The following is a 13,582-nucleotide window of genomic DNA, read 5'->3' on the forward strand; positions in this document are numbered from 1 at the left end:
CAGGTCTTAGGAACAGATGAAGATAATATGGATGGTTGCTCTCAGAAGCTGGCTTCTGCCAAATACCTTCGACTTTTGCTACTAATACTGATTCCATGTATCTGTGCTCTCATCCTCCTATTGGTGATTCTGCTTACCTTTGTAGGTGAGTATTAGTCTTAACTAAAGAGAAGGAAGCTGAAATATAGTTGTATTTTAACAAGATGATACAAATAAGCACTATAAACTCACAGTGTAGTCTACTTGTAGAATGTAAACAAATGTCTTAGAACATCCACATAAAACTAAGTAAATTATGCTTTTTTTCAAGTTCTGCTATGCTGCTTCAGTTGCAGAGAATACCTGATTTTGACTGTTTATGTTTAAAAATAATTAAAAAGTAATTGGGGGAAACAATTTTTGAGTCTCTGAAAATTAATTTTTTATATACTTGCTGCCTTGGACATACATTATATTGATTGTTTTCAATAGTAACTCTTACAAGCACTTTTTGATAAGTTTTTAAATATATATATTTTATATATGTGTGTGTGTATGAAATAAATATATTTAAATATCTCTAAGTGGCACAACATATTGCTCCTTTACCATTACACACACCAATTTATAAACCTAATATCTATTTTCAGGAGAAAGTTAATGTACAAATAGCAATAAAACTTTCTGAACAGGCTACAAGATCTCCTCTCCTTCACCAATAAAATATAAGTGTTTTGTTATTAACTTTAAATACACATGATTTCAGAACCACAATCATATTTCACTGAAGATAGATTTGCAGATATACTTAATTTGTTAGTTACTCAGTCCATTAATTAATTGCAAATTTGATGTGGAATTAACACATTAATGATTTATTAGAGAGCAACAATTTAAAAAAAGCTAGTTCTTGGTTACCTTCACAGCAAAGTTGACGTGCCTGCAATTAAATCATACCTGTGATGAGAGAGAAAGTAGATAGCACATTATATAACTTTTTGCTTTTAGTTGTGTATAGTACTGTAGGGTTGTAGTTGCTTGTGTACTTTTGGGGGGTTTTTTTGCTCTTAAAGATTTTTTTTTTTATTGAAATGCATTCAGTGGTTTAGCAGCATAGCTGTCTCTTATTTCAGTGCTGGATGATACTGCCTGCCTTTTTCACTTGAAGTATGTATCTATGAAACAGCGTTTTACTTCTCTTAGGGAGACTAAGGAATGTGCATTTTTTGCCAGTTCCAGAAAGATAGTAAAATATACAAAATTATCAGCTCTTTCCCTATTAAAAAATCAATCAGTCTAAAGAAATACCATATAATTGAAGCAGTTAGGATGTCTGGAAATAAAACTGAATCTGTATCCAGGTGACAGCTCTGCCTCTGCCAAATTCAAGTCACATTGAATCTTTATATTCATTTCAGTCTGTGGAGGATGACCTGCAACAAGACCCATAATGTCTGGTCTTCTCATTGTGCTTAGGATGGGTGGCCAGAATAAAAACCTAATGAATGTGGTGACTGATAACTAAGTCTTGGGATCTATCTTTAAACTGAGAACAGACTGAAGTGGATTAAGATCATATAAGTCTGACAATTAGGAAACGTGATACCCCACCCCCAGTTCATTTCCTGGTGTTTAGCATTCCATCTGAATCCTTTATATCCTTTGCCCTAGATTTTCACTATTAAATGAGAAAGTAGATGAAGAAAGGTAGGTGTGTTTTTCTGTCATACTCAATCTATTCCTTAGAAGAAAGTGTCTACATAATACATACTGAAATTGTACTGCAAAATGCTCAGGCAAAAGGGGCCTGATTCTGATCTTACTTAGCCAGCATAAACCACTAAAATCAATGAAATTACACTAGTGTAAAACTAGTATATGTGTGAGGAGAATCAGACCCAATGTTATTGGTTAGGTCTAATGTATGGGACACCCATAAATCAGTAAAACTGTCTCCAGCATCCTTTAAGATTATTCTGATTATTATTTATTATTCTTTTTTCCTAGAGCAATTAGAACAGCTTTAGTTTAAAGCACACTGATGACACAAGTAGACCTCTTTTCCAGGCTGTCTAGAAATAAATGGATAATTCTAAGGGCATCCTTAAAGTGTATGTGATGTCAGAATAATGTAACAGGCTACATCCAGGTCATTAATTCAAATTCAGATCAGATCAGTTTCCAGTGCTGTAAATCTGATATCTTTCATCACTTCTAGATTTGTGTGTTTTTTAAGGAATGAAAAAAAGCTTTTTTGTAATGGAAAGGACAAAATCTTTTTAAGCTTTGTTAGTCTGTGCTCACATACTACACCTTGGTGCCCTAGAAAGAATAATAGATGCTTGAAACATGAATGGACAATTCCAATGTGTCATTTGGAACTTTACATTCTATTGCTGAAATTAACTTTCTCTTCTTAACTTTGGTTATTACGTCTATTAGAAAATTGGGAACATTTTGGCTCCATTTTGCAGGCAAAGAGTTTCATTTCTTATTGAAAACTTTTAGGAAAATGTTCTATTACTGCTGCTGTTTTCAATTATTTTCATAAGATAAGGCAGGTACACACACACATATGTGCACACATAGTATTGAGCTGATATAAAATATTTCCATTCACCCTGCTAAATATACATGTATCAACCTTCTGACTTTCTCCTTATCCTAATGCAGACTTCTGGATAGGCTGTTCTCATCTTCCTAGTTCTGATGTAAAATAAATCTGGAATCCAGTATGAGGCAACTGGGGCTGTACAGCTCTATAGTCTAGTGATTTGAGGTATCCTACCTGAGATGCTTTAAAAAGCTGATGTTCAGAAAATGCTGAGCACTCACTCCCTGAAAATCAGGCCCCTCTATGGTGTCTAAAGTAAGGTACCCCAAATCACTAGTCACCCTTGAAAAATTGGGCCATGAAATTTTATTAATCTGTATGCAGAGAAGAAAAGGCAATGTAAGTAATGAACAAGGAGGTGCAAATTAATATGACTATCTGGCAAAATTATGTTAAAGTAGATATAACAAGGGGCTTTTAAACTCCATACACAAAAGTCACACTTAGTTTAAAATCTCACTGCAGAAATAAGGAATATATTTCTCTGAAAGCTTTTGCATTCTTTTATATGCGTATGCTTCTTGATTCTGGCTGTTCTTCTATCCCTTACTTGCCAGAAAATATGGCACATTTCTGAACCTATCAAGAGGATGCTTTGTTCTTCTCATATGAAGTGAAAGCAGTGATCTCAGCTGCTGTTGAGGAAATTTGGCTTTCAGAACAAACCTGACACTCCTACTTTATTAAGTGGCTGGGTCATATCACAGAGGAGAGAAAGAGAGAGTGGGGATTGGGAATCCTCCTTCTTTAAGGGCCATAGGCTAGTTTGTGGACTGCCTAAATAATTAAACTTTGAAGGAAACAAAGGGGTGGATTTTACAAGGTTCTAATCTCTTACAACTCCCCTTGATATTGATGGGCATTGAGAATAATCAGCACCTGATGAGATTGGACCCTAATTTCTTGCTCTCCTGACAGAAGCATAGTTGTGAGCTAGTTGTTAGAGTGTGTGGAGGTTCATAAAATGATCCATTAAGGCCCCTTCATACAGTTTAAATTTGTCTGGAGTTACAAGCTACAGAGAAATCATATTATGGTGCATCATAGCCTACATAGTCTGCTGATATGTGATGAGGGAAAAGAGGCAGAAAGGGAAGACATTCTGAAAATTTCAGATGTCATAAAAATGAGAAATAAAATGAATAGGCTCAGTTTAGAACAGCTCTCTGATTTCTGTGTGGCAGGGGGCAATCTCTAAACTAACTCTTGTTTAATAGTTATAAAAGGCACATCCCCTTTTTTATTTTTTTTTTTAAATTTTTTGTTAGGACATTACAGATTTTACTTGCAAATGTGCTTACATTTTAAAATATGGTACGTGTTAAACTTACAGAGTTGTCTTCCTTTTAAAGAAAAGGAGCAGTTGATAGAAATACAATAAGTTAAAGTAGATTTCATTTGGATTATTTAAAAAAAAACAATAACTGACGCCATGGTTTGAATAGCCCCTTAGAAGAGGTTAAATATAAAGCAAGAAGACCATATTGAACGTAAGCTTGCATTTATAATCTATGGGCCATGTTCTACAATCATTACTCACATTGAGTGGTACCTTGCTTCTTGAGTAATCAAGCAAATATTACTGGCTTTAAAAATAAACCTTTTCCTACAAAGGCTAGAAAACATCGCTCACTACTGTTTTTGGCTTGAGAAGTTAATTATCCTTCACTTTTGAATAATTTTTAAAACAACATTGAGTCACTTCTGAATTAAATAAAAAAATTTTTTCGATGGGGCACAGCTGCTTAGCAATAGCAAACTCTAGTAGGGAAAACAAAACTATTTGATATTCATTGGAACATAATTGAAAGTCAGTCAGTTATTAAAAAAGACCAAGAAATAGGATCTGGAGGATCTTGTGTAGATACAGCATTTCACTTTTTATATACTTACTTCTGTGTGGTCCTCTACCATAAACAAAGGGAATCTTGAGTAGGAGGAGAGAGGTTATTTTACCTCTGTGATTGGCCCTATTGCGACTGCTGCTGGAATATGGTGTCCAGTTCTGGTGTTCACAATTCAAGAAGGATGTTGATAAATTGGAGAGGGTTCAGAGAAGAGCCACAAGAATGATTAAAGGATTAGAAAACATGCCTTACAATGATAGAAGCAAGGAGCTCAATCTATTTAGCTTAACAAAGAGAAGGTAAAGGGGTGACTTGATTACAGACAATAAGTATGTACGTGGGGAACAAATATTTAATAATGGGTTCTTCAATCTAGCAGAAAAAGGTATACCATAAGCCTGTGGTTAGAAGTTGAAGCTAGACAAGTACAGGCTGGAAATAAGGTATACATTTTTAACAGTGAGAATAATTAACTATTGGAACAATTTACTAAGCGTCGTGGTGGATTCTCAGTCACTGAGCATTTTTGGTTAGCGTGCACAATATGAAACCCCTACATTTTTTGAGGAAGCTAGCCGTACTGGTACAAAATGAAATGCCTTTTGGCTGCACAGATATAGTGGAATGGCTTGCTATAACTGAATTAAGGCCGCAGAAAATTTGCTTTTTTTTTTTTTTTTTTTTAAGGAAACCATCTTGAGCCGTGAATAATGAGACGTTAGAGAGCGTAACATTTTATGTTCACCATGCCCTAAGGGCTACTGATATTCCTCCTAGTCTCAGTGTTATCAGGCCTCAAGTTTCCAAAATATAACACAACCTCAGAATCCACAGTAGCTCCTGGCATAGAGGCTTAAAACTTGACCTTCTGGAAGCAAGACAAAACATCAGCAATGCCATTGTCAATACTCAGTCTGATTTGCTATAAACAGGTGTTCAGAGTTAGGAACTTTAACAAAAAAGTGTGAACAAGCCACTTGTTCCTGGGAGATAGTGTGCAGAGGGATGTGGCATTGGACAAGAAAACTATCTGCTTATTCTTGAATCTGTCTCTCCATATGCAAATAGGACAGGGAAGCATTTCAAGAAGATAGTATCCAGAACCAGCCTCCATGTGTCCTAATCTGCAAGCCTCCACTCCATGTACTAATTCCCTTTAAAGAATTCCCCATCACTGAATTCCCTGGAAGCTTGGAACAATACATGTAGCTCTGAGCCCAGTTCCCAATCAAATTGCCAGAACATGACACCATTGTATCTAATGCAGAATGGTTTCTCCATCTTCAAGAGACTTCTGCCACCCAAAAAATAAATGTGGCAAGCCGGAGTGCATGCACACATAGTGTGATGGCTGAGACATGTTTTCAGCAAAAGTGTTGCTGGGGAGCCAATCAAGCAACACTCAGTGGCCAGTGCAAAGGGATTGATTAACGTTGTTACAGACTTTCAGACTGATTTCTGAGATGCTGTGGTGGCTTTAGGTCAATGTTATATTCATTTAGGTTTATAAGAGCCCCAATAGGTACCTATGCTATGTTGTCTTGGGCAATGCAGGCAGAAAGACAAGACACCAGAAATGTGGTTTAGCAAGGCCACAGCTTTATTAAACAATACATCTAAGAACTACTGGGCAATAACTCATTCAGTGCAGGTCATCCCTCCTATTGCAATCTGAATGGCTGCCATCATCCTCCCCACCCCAATAAATTGGTCCCAGCACCATTTCATGCTCCCTATCACTCTCCCCTTGTATAAGGGATAAGAGGGTAGAGAAGATGGGGTTGTCTCCTCATTGTATCAGACATTAGGAGCTCTGCCCCACCTTCTTTAGGGGATACCTTCTCCTAATCCACTTCCAATTCCAGTTGATCAGGGAAACAGACCCCTTACTGAACAATCTGAACTGGGCACCTGCCAAGTTGTGCCAGTTGTGACAAAATGAGTTTTACAAGTGAACCTACCCCACCGAGTCCCTGCACTGCTGAGAGGAAGGTAAAAAACGCACCCCTCCCAGGCCACTTTGGCAGTGAGGGCAAAATTCCTTCCTAGCCCCATAAAGGTAATTAGCATAATACCCACAGCAAGGCTGCCACACTGGATCCTACTCTAATTTCAAGAGAGGAAGGAGGAGGAAGCTCTTCTTCCTAGCACAGAATGGCACCCTTGAGCAGGCAGAAGGGCTTATAAGACCTCCCCACTGAGTATGTGGGAGTGAATAGGCTTATGTTGCACTCTGTCCTACCAATCAGCAACAGAGTGCCATCCTCCTCCTCTCTTCAAGCCCATGAGGAAGGGAGGGGATGCAGCAATCCTTAAAGGGGCAAAGGCTTTTTCTTTCCCAGACAAAGCCCCCCACCTCTGAGGCTGCAGAGGGGCACTCTGGGCTCTATTTACATTACAGTAAAATATACAACTATTTAGTGCTTTACAGGCTTATAACAAACACCTTGAATGCACCCTAGAAGCCTGTTTGCAGAGAGTGCAGGTCTTGGACAATTGTAATGTGCTCCTGATAAGAAACTCCTGAGTAGTAAACCAGCCACTGCATTCTGCGATTGCTTTAGTTTATGAGTGATCTCAGTGTATATCCCAAATTAAGCACTAAGCATATTACTGTTACCTACTCATTTCAAAGGGCCCAGTGCTGGGTCAGTTCCTGGTTGAGATAAGGACTAGAATGAGCTGTGATATCCAGTGGTTTGCCTATCCTGGCAGGATTGACCAACACCTACTCTCCCACCACAAATTGTCAAAACATCAAAGTCCGGTATTCAAATTGCCTTCCACCTCCAACCCTATACGTTTCAGTATCTGCAATAGGACGAGCCTCGGGCTGAGCCTGCTGAGGAGGTACCAGTAGATATTTGCTAACTAATTACAGAAATATTTTTAACCAATCATAAACCAATATTTTGTTCTCTCTCTAACTGTTTGATCTGTTACATACTCTTCATTAGGCTCTTTGCTTTGTTTGATCACATTTTTAGACTAGCCTGACCTTTCCTGCTGTAGGAATGGCCTAGAAGTCACCCTCACTACACATAGCCAAAATTGCCATTTAATCCTCTTTGTTTGGCTTCTAGCTTAGAGTATGTGAATCTTTTTTTAGATCTCAGCACTGTCTGTTGCACATCTTTAAATAAAATATTAATTTTCCACTAGCAAATAACAACTGGAAAATGATCAGTAAAGTTTGGCATGGTATTGTTGGCATGGTATTGCTCTGAACTGAATGAGCTTAGCGCATATCTCTCATTTTTATACTGAACATACTGATTGCCAGTGTGCTATACGCTTCCATCATCTGGTCATCTCCAAATGTAGTTTGAGACACAAATCCAAAACAGATACGTTTATTAACTTTGATATTTGGCCGCAGTTATGATTTACTATATATATCTATATATGCAGACACATGTCTGCAGAGTATTTTGATACAACACACATATGTAAATGAATGAAATCCATAGTGTATCTTTTTTATATAATGCATGTTGTAGTGTATTGTTTAAGACGTTGCAGAGACCCAGCTCTAAGTACCTTGGAGATATATAAAATATTGTTTTAAAGCCTCATGGTGGAGCTCCTCAAGGAATCTCTAATCAGTGGGAGTTAGGTGCCTAAATACTTTTGAGGATCTGGGATTGTGCTCTTTTCTTATGAGCCTTGAAATTAACTGGTTCCGCTAGACTTTCTGGAACGTTGTTCCCAGATAAAAAACCATTTCTGTTAAAAATAGGTTAAAGTTTAAGGGTATGTAGCTGTAATTTAGGGATTAAAATCCTTATAAGAACACTGGAGTTATACAAAACCAAAACCAAACAACTGCTAGAAACCTATGAAATTCAAATTTAAGGTCAAATTTAGCATATGCCCAAAGGTTTGAAAGTATGGTAATATCCCAAAAGCCATAGCTCTGCCTCCACAATGACACCAGCCTCTTAGTTTCCCTTCTTTGCTACCTTTCTACCTTCTTTGAAAGATTTATTTTATTCTAAGGACTTTTAAAGGGCTGAGAGAGTGGGGTGGAGAGAGTTGTATTAATTTAGATGTAATATATAGGCTAAAGGTATTAAGGTAACTTTGTTGCTGTCTAAAATTAAATTGTATTAAATAAGGTCTCTGAGGTTTAGTATATGGAGACGTTAGCCTGCCTAGTACTATTTAGCAAATACACTATTAAAAACGCTTTTAACTTCTTCTTAAAGATAAAGAAAAGAGGGAAATACAGTTAAAATATTTGAAATTTAAAGCATTAAATTAAGCTTTTATTTTAACAATATTTTTTTCCTTTTAGTTGGAGAGAATTTTAGAGGGGAAAAAACCCTGGGCTTGACTGTATTTTTTAGATGGTATTGAAGATGGTAATAACTCTTTTTGAGTAAAAGAGACGAAATTAGTTGAGATGAGCTGGAGCTGTTAAAGTCTGATCCCATGTCATCTCAGATTGTGTTTGGGATTCAACTGGAGGCAGCAGAGGTGACAGTGTCAATTGGGTGCCACTTTGTGGCCTGGTCTGGTCAGGACATCTCAGGATTAGGCTGACAAAGGCCCAGAGTCCCAGGAGACAGTGGTGATGGCAGTCATAAGGCTGACACTTGTCTTAGTAGCCTCCATACTGTTTTCTGTTTTCTCCCCCCAAAGTTAGGGTGACCATATGTTCCGTTTTGGTTTGGACAGTCCCTTTCTTAAGCCTTGTCCTAGCCGTCCTGCCTTTTTTGGCAAAAATGGGCATTTGTCCCATTTTCTCTTGCCAACTTGATCAGGGGTGTGTGTGCCCTCTAGGTTATTGTGATATTTATGAACATTTATATACTTTTTACAGTTGACTCAGAGTTAGGGTCAACTTATGCCTACAGTAGTTTTAAGCCATCTTTGTGCTCTCTGCAGATTGTGGGTTGTTTCTTCTTCCCATCTTAACCTGGCTAAAGCAAGCCACACTTTTGCTTTAGATGTTGATTAAGAAGAGTGGTGGTGTATTTATGTTTAGTCCCTCAAGGAAAAGTCATTCTTTGCATTTACTTTTCTGTTTATATAATAATGCACACCAGAAAGTGTTTAAGCTCATGATAGGAGTAGAATCCTGTCAAGTTCCAGTAGCCTTAAACATAGCTATTACATGCTCGCTTTTCTTTATTGAGGTAGAAACATTTTGAACTTGGGAAGTTCAAAGCAAGAAAGAGTGGTGGTCTGTGTTCAGAAAGGCAGTGCAGTCCTAGCAATTGTAGCATACCTGAACAATAAAAGCAACTGTATACAATTAAGATTTCAGCTTAACATTTGCTATTGGGTGTTCTCACATTCCAGCATTTGGTGAAAAGTCAACAGGGTTGGCTATTAATAATACTGATCTCTACTTGTGGGGTGTTTAAGAACAGCTGATGAAATGTGCTGAGGAACTCCCTTTTAATTATTTGTAATGGAATATATCTATCTGTCTAGCTGTTACAAGTAAATTTATGTCATTATACTCCCTTAAATGATTAACTAGAAGCAAAAATAATTCCTATTTACCATATAGTTCATATACTACAGTACAGAATAGTGCTTTTTATCCACTGTGTAAATAGCCCTTAAATATAACTCCTGATCAAATAACAAAGCTATTAGATAAATGTGCCCATACCCATTTTTAAATGTAATAATTTTCAGCAAGTTAATTATTCCTATATGTAATTCATATGTCTTCATCATGTTCTACAACAAATTAAATACCTTTATAAACAGCTATGGTTAAGCACAGACTATTTTATCATTTGGGCTGAATTTTCTGAAGCATATAGAACCATGTCATCTTCTGAGTTATCACAACGTTAAGCTAGGAAGCAGCTGTATATCTATTTTGATTTATGATCTAGTAATAATTTGTAAGTGTCAAAAAACATACAGATAAACCCAATATATGTTTGTTTTACTCTAAACCAATAAAATACAGTACATCAATTGTCTAGAAATCTAGATATAAATATATTTTAAAGAAATCTTCTTAAGCACCAGAGTAGGAAGCTAAATAATTCTTGAATCTATTTTTTAGCATTTAACTTTAAATTGCATCATGCTATACATAGAAAACAATGTCTACTTTCCATTTTAAATGTTACTATGTTTAAAATATCTTATTTGAAGCTGTAAAGTATCCTTCTAAAGATACAGCTGGCAATTTGTAGACTAGTAGTGATGCAATGGAAAGAAAATTATTTCTAGTCTTGTTAATAAAATGATGCCCTAGAACAACTATACATCACATCTGCTCCCATTCTAATCCACAGTTTAAAAAAAAAAAAAGTAAAAGCCCAGTGACTTCATTCTGGATAAGGCCAAAATGTTTTTAGTTTGTGTTTTGTGAGGACTACTTATTTGTGTTGGGTGATGAATTAATATATTTATTGTGGCTTTTATTTGGCTGCGGCTTTATTTTACTTGGTGGCCCTTTTGAAAATTCTGGTTTTAGTTCTATTCTATCTGACCTATGAAACTTTTAAAAAGTAAAAATACATTTCTGGTGGGTTCTCCCTGGGGTGCCACCTGGAACTGGCCCACCAGACTGAGCCCCCTGACCCACCAGCCTGGGCTCCCTCTCACACCGTACTGCTGTGACAAGCTGCAAAGCCCTCCAGCCTGCACTTTCGCCAGCATACATACAGGTAGGGACACACCCAGCTGCAGTTACAGGCATGCTCTCTGACAAGCCCTGCATAGGAAGGCTACAGCTAAGGCAACTCCCAACTTCTTAGGCACGCATCTCCTCTGGAGTGTAAACTCAAAATTATGCTGTCTTGTGCTGCACAGGGAACTGTACAGCATAAGCTCATAAAAAAACTGTACAGCGTAAGCTCTGTCCCTCAAGGTGGAGAGGAATATGCAACAACCTTTGCCCCTGAGTTATGATTCCCACACACTTCACTCCAATGCACTGGTTTAGATAAAGCAAAAACAAGTTTATTAACTACAAAAGATTTTAAGTGATTGTAGGTGATAGCAAACAGATCAAAGCAGATTACTTGGCAAATAAACAAAAAATGCAAACTAAGCTTGATATACTAAATAGATTGGATATGAATAGCAGAGTCTCACCCTAAGAGATGATACAAGCAGACTGCAGATTCTTAAGGGGCAAGCTGCACTTGCTTAACAGTTTGGAATCCCCAGATGTTTCATTCACAGGCTAAAAATCACTTTACCCTGGGTCCAGCACTTCCCCCAGTTCAGTCTTTGTTCCTCAGGTGTTTCCAGGAGTCGTCTTTTATGAGGAGTGAAGAACACAGACCAGATGATGTCACTCCTTGCCTTATATAGCTTTTGCAAAGCTTTGTTTCCAGACCAGTCTGTGGAAAAATACTGACATCCCAAGACGGAGTCCAGAGACATGTGGTCTCATCACATGTCCTTGTAGGGTCATAGCAGCTGTTACTCGGAGGCTGCCTGTAGCGTTCTCAGAAAGGCACCCAAGATGGGAAATAAGCTTCTCCTAAGGTCTGTTTTTTTTCCCTAATGGCCCATTGCCCTGAATGGGCCCTTCCCCACTCACTATCTAGACTGAAAATATCTTGTCTAGTGGGCGTTATCCAGGTGTAACTACATTTGAAAATACAGATACATAGTCAATATTCATGACTTCAGATACAAAAGTGATACATGCATACAAATAGGATAATCATAGTCAGCAAATCATAACTTTTCCAATGACCCCTCACATGACTGATCTTGCATAAAATACATTATAATTATGTCACAATCATATTATCATAATATCACTGTGAAGGATATGGGGTGCAGTGTCACAACATTATTTTAACAATTAGTGTGTTAGAAGTAGTATTAGCCTTCAAAAACTATTGGGTCAAATTTCTGTCCTTCCTAATAATCCTGGTGAGTGTGTTGATTGTAAGTGTTGAACATTTTTTTTTCTCTTCCAGGTATATTAGAAAAAACATGTTTTTATTCAAATGGGAGTGAACTTCTAGCTGCTGGTGGCAACATTCAAACATCTGACATTCCTTTTCCAAATATTGTTGAAAATGGTTCGGATGTGGTTCCCACTGTGGATCTCAAAATGCTGCCATCATCCTGGACCCAAAGTCCTTTATCTCATGTTGATCAAATGCACAAAAACTTAAGTATGTTCAGGCAGGGCTTACAGGAAGATTCCTTGGCTCCTACTACACCAGCCCCACCACTTAACCGCACGACTACAGATGTTGGTATTTTGACCAGAGCCCCTGGAGACAATACATGGTCATTTTCCAGTACAGAGGAGAAAACTCTTTGGTCCACAGATACATCCATCAAGATCACAGACAGGATATCCTCTCTACCTACGTTAAGTTCTATCCATCCAGCTGCTGTACAAGAAATGAATCTGAAAAAAAGTAAGATGATATTTTATTTGACTCTATAACTAATTATGACACAAAAAGTACAAAAAATATACAGGTGGTATTGTGATTGGAATACTTTCCAAACCCATGAATTCTCAGGAATAGAAGTCAGTTCTAGATAGTTTTCAACATGCAGGTTCTGTATCTTAAGGAATCAATTTATCAGAATACATAGTCAGCCCTGATGAGGAAGAGACATGAATCTCCTTTATGGTTAAGTAACTCTTACTGAGACTGCTGTTTGGTTGGTTACATATTGCATATTGTGACAACTATGCATGTTTATCTTGTCTGAAAGTGAGTTATTGCAGATTTTAACCCCGTGTTTTAGACTGAGTTCTTTCATATTTCAGTGATTTTGAAAGTCAGTTTAGGCCCCCATTCAGTAAGATGGATTAAAAACATGTTTAACTTTAAGTGCATAAGTAGTTGCATTGAAGTCAATAGGCCTACTCACATGCTTAAAATTAGGCACAGTGCAGAATGGGGGCCCTAATGTTAAGGTTACATTTTTTCGTATCTTATTGGACAAATACCTGCTCAATTTGAAGCTAATAGAATATGTATTTGTAAAGAACCTATCACATTTGTGGGGACTCTAAAGAAATAAACAACAAAAAATAATACTGAAGATAATGGTGGTCAGGTTTTACCATTATGACAGCAGCTACTGGTGCAATACCGTAACGTTATGGTAATTTTATTAGCAGAGTTTGGCGGGTTAGGGGAGGGACTCCAAGGTATCATTTCTGCATAGTTTTCTA

The 13,582-nt window shown here is 37.4% G+C and overlaps 1 protein-coding gene across 1 annotated transcript in view; it reads left to right on the top strand.

Moving 5' to 3' along the window:
- The window catches only part of CORIN (corin, serine peptidase), a 319,432-nt gene that overhangs the window by 51,666 nt on the left and 254,184 nt on the right, over window positions 1-13,582 (top strand). The window contains exons 2-3 of the mRNA XM_073342123.1: window positions 4-145; window positions 12,357-12,809. Coding sequence (XP_073198224.1) covers window positions 4-145; window positions 12,357-12,809 — 595 coding nt within the window. The remainder of the gene's footprint in view (window positions 1-3; window positions 146-12,356; window positions 12,810-13,582) is intronic.

Source organism: Lepidochelys kempii, chromosome 4 (genome assembly GCF_965140265.1).
Source record: "Lepidochelys kempii isolate rLepKem1 chromosome 4, rLepKem1.hap2, whole genome shotgun sequence".
Lineage (NCBI taxonomy): Eukaryota > Metazoa > Chordata > Testudines > Cheloniidae > Lepidochelys > Lepidochelys kempii.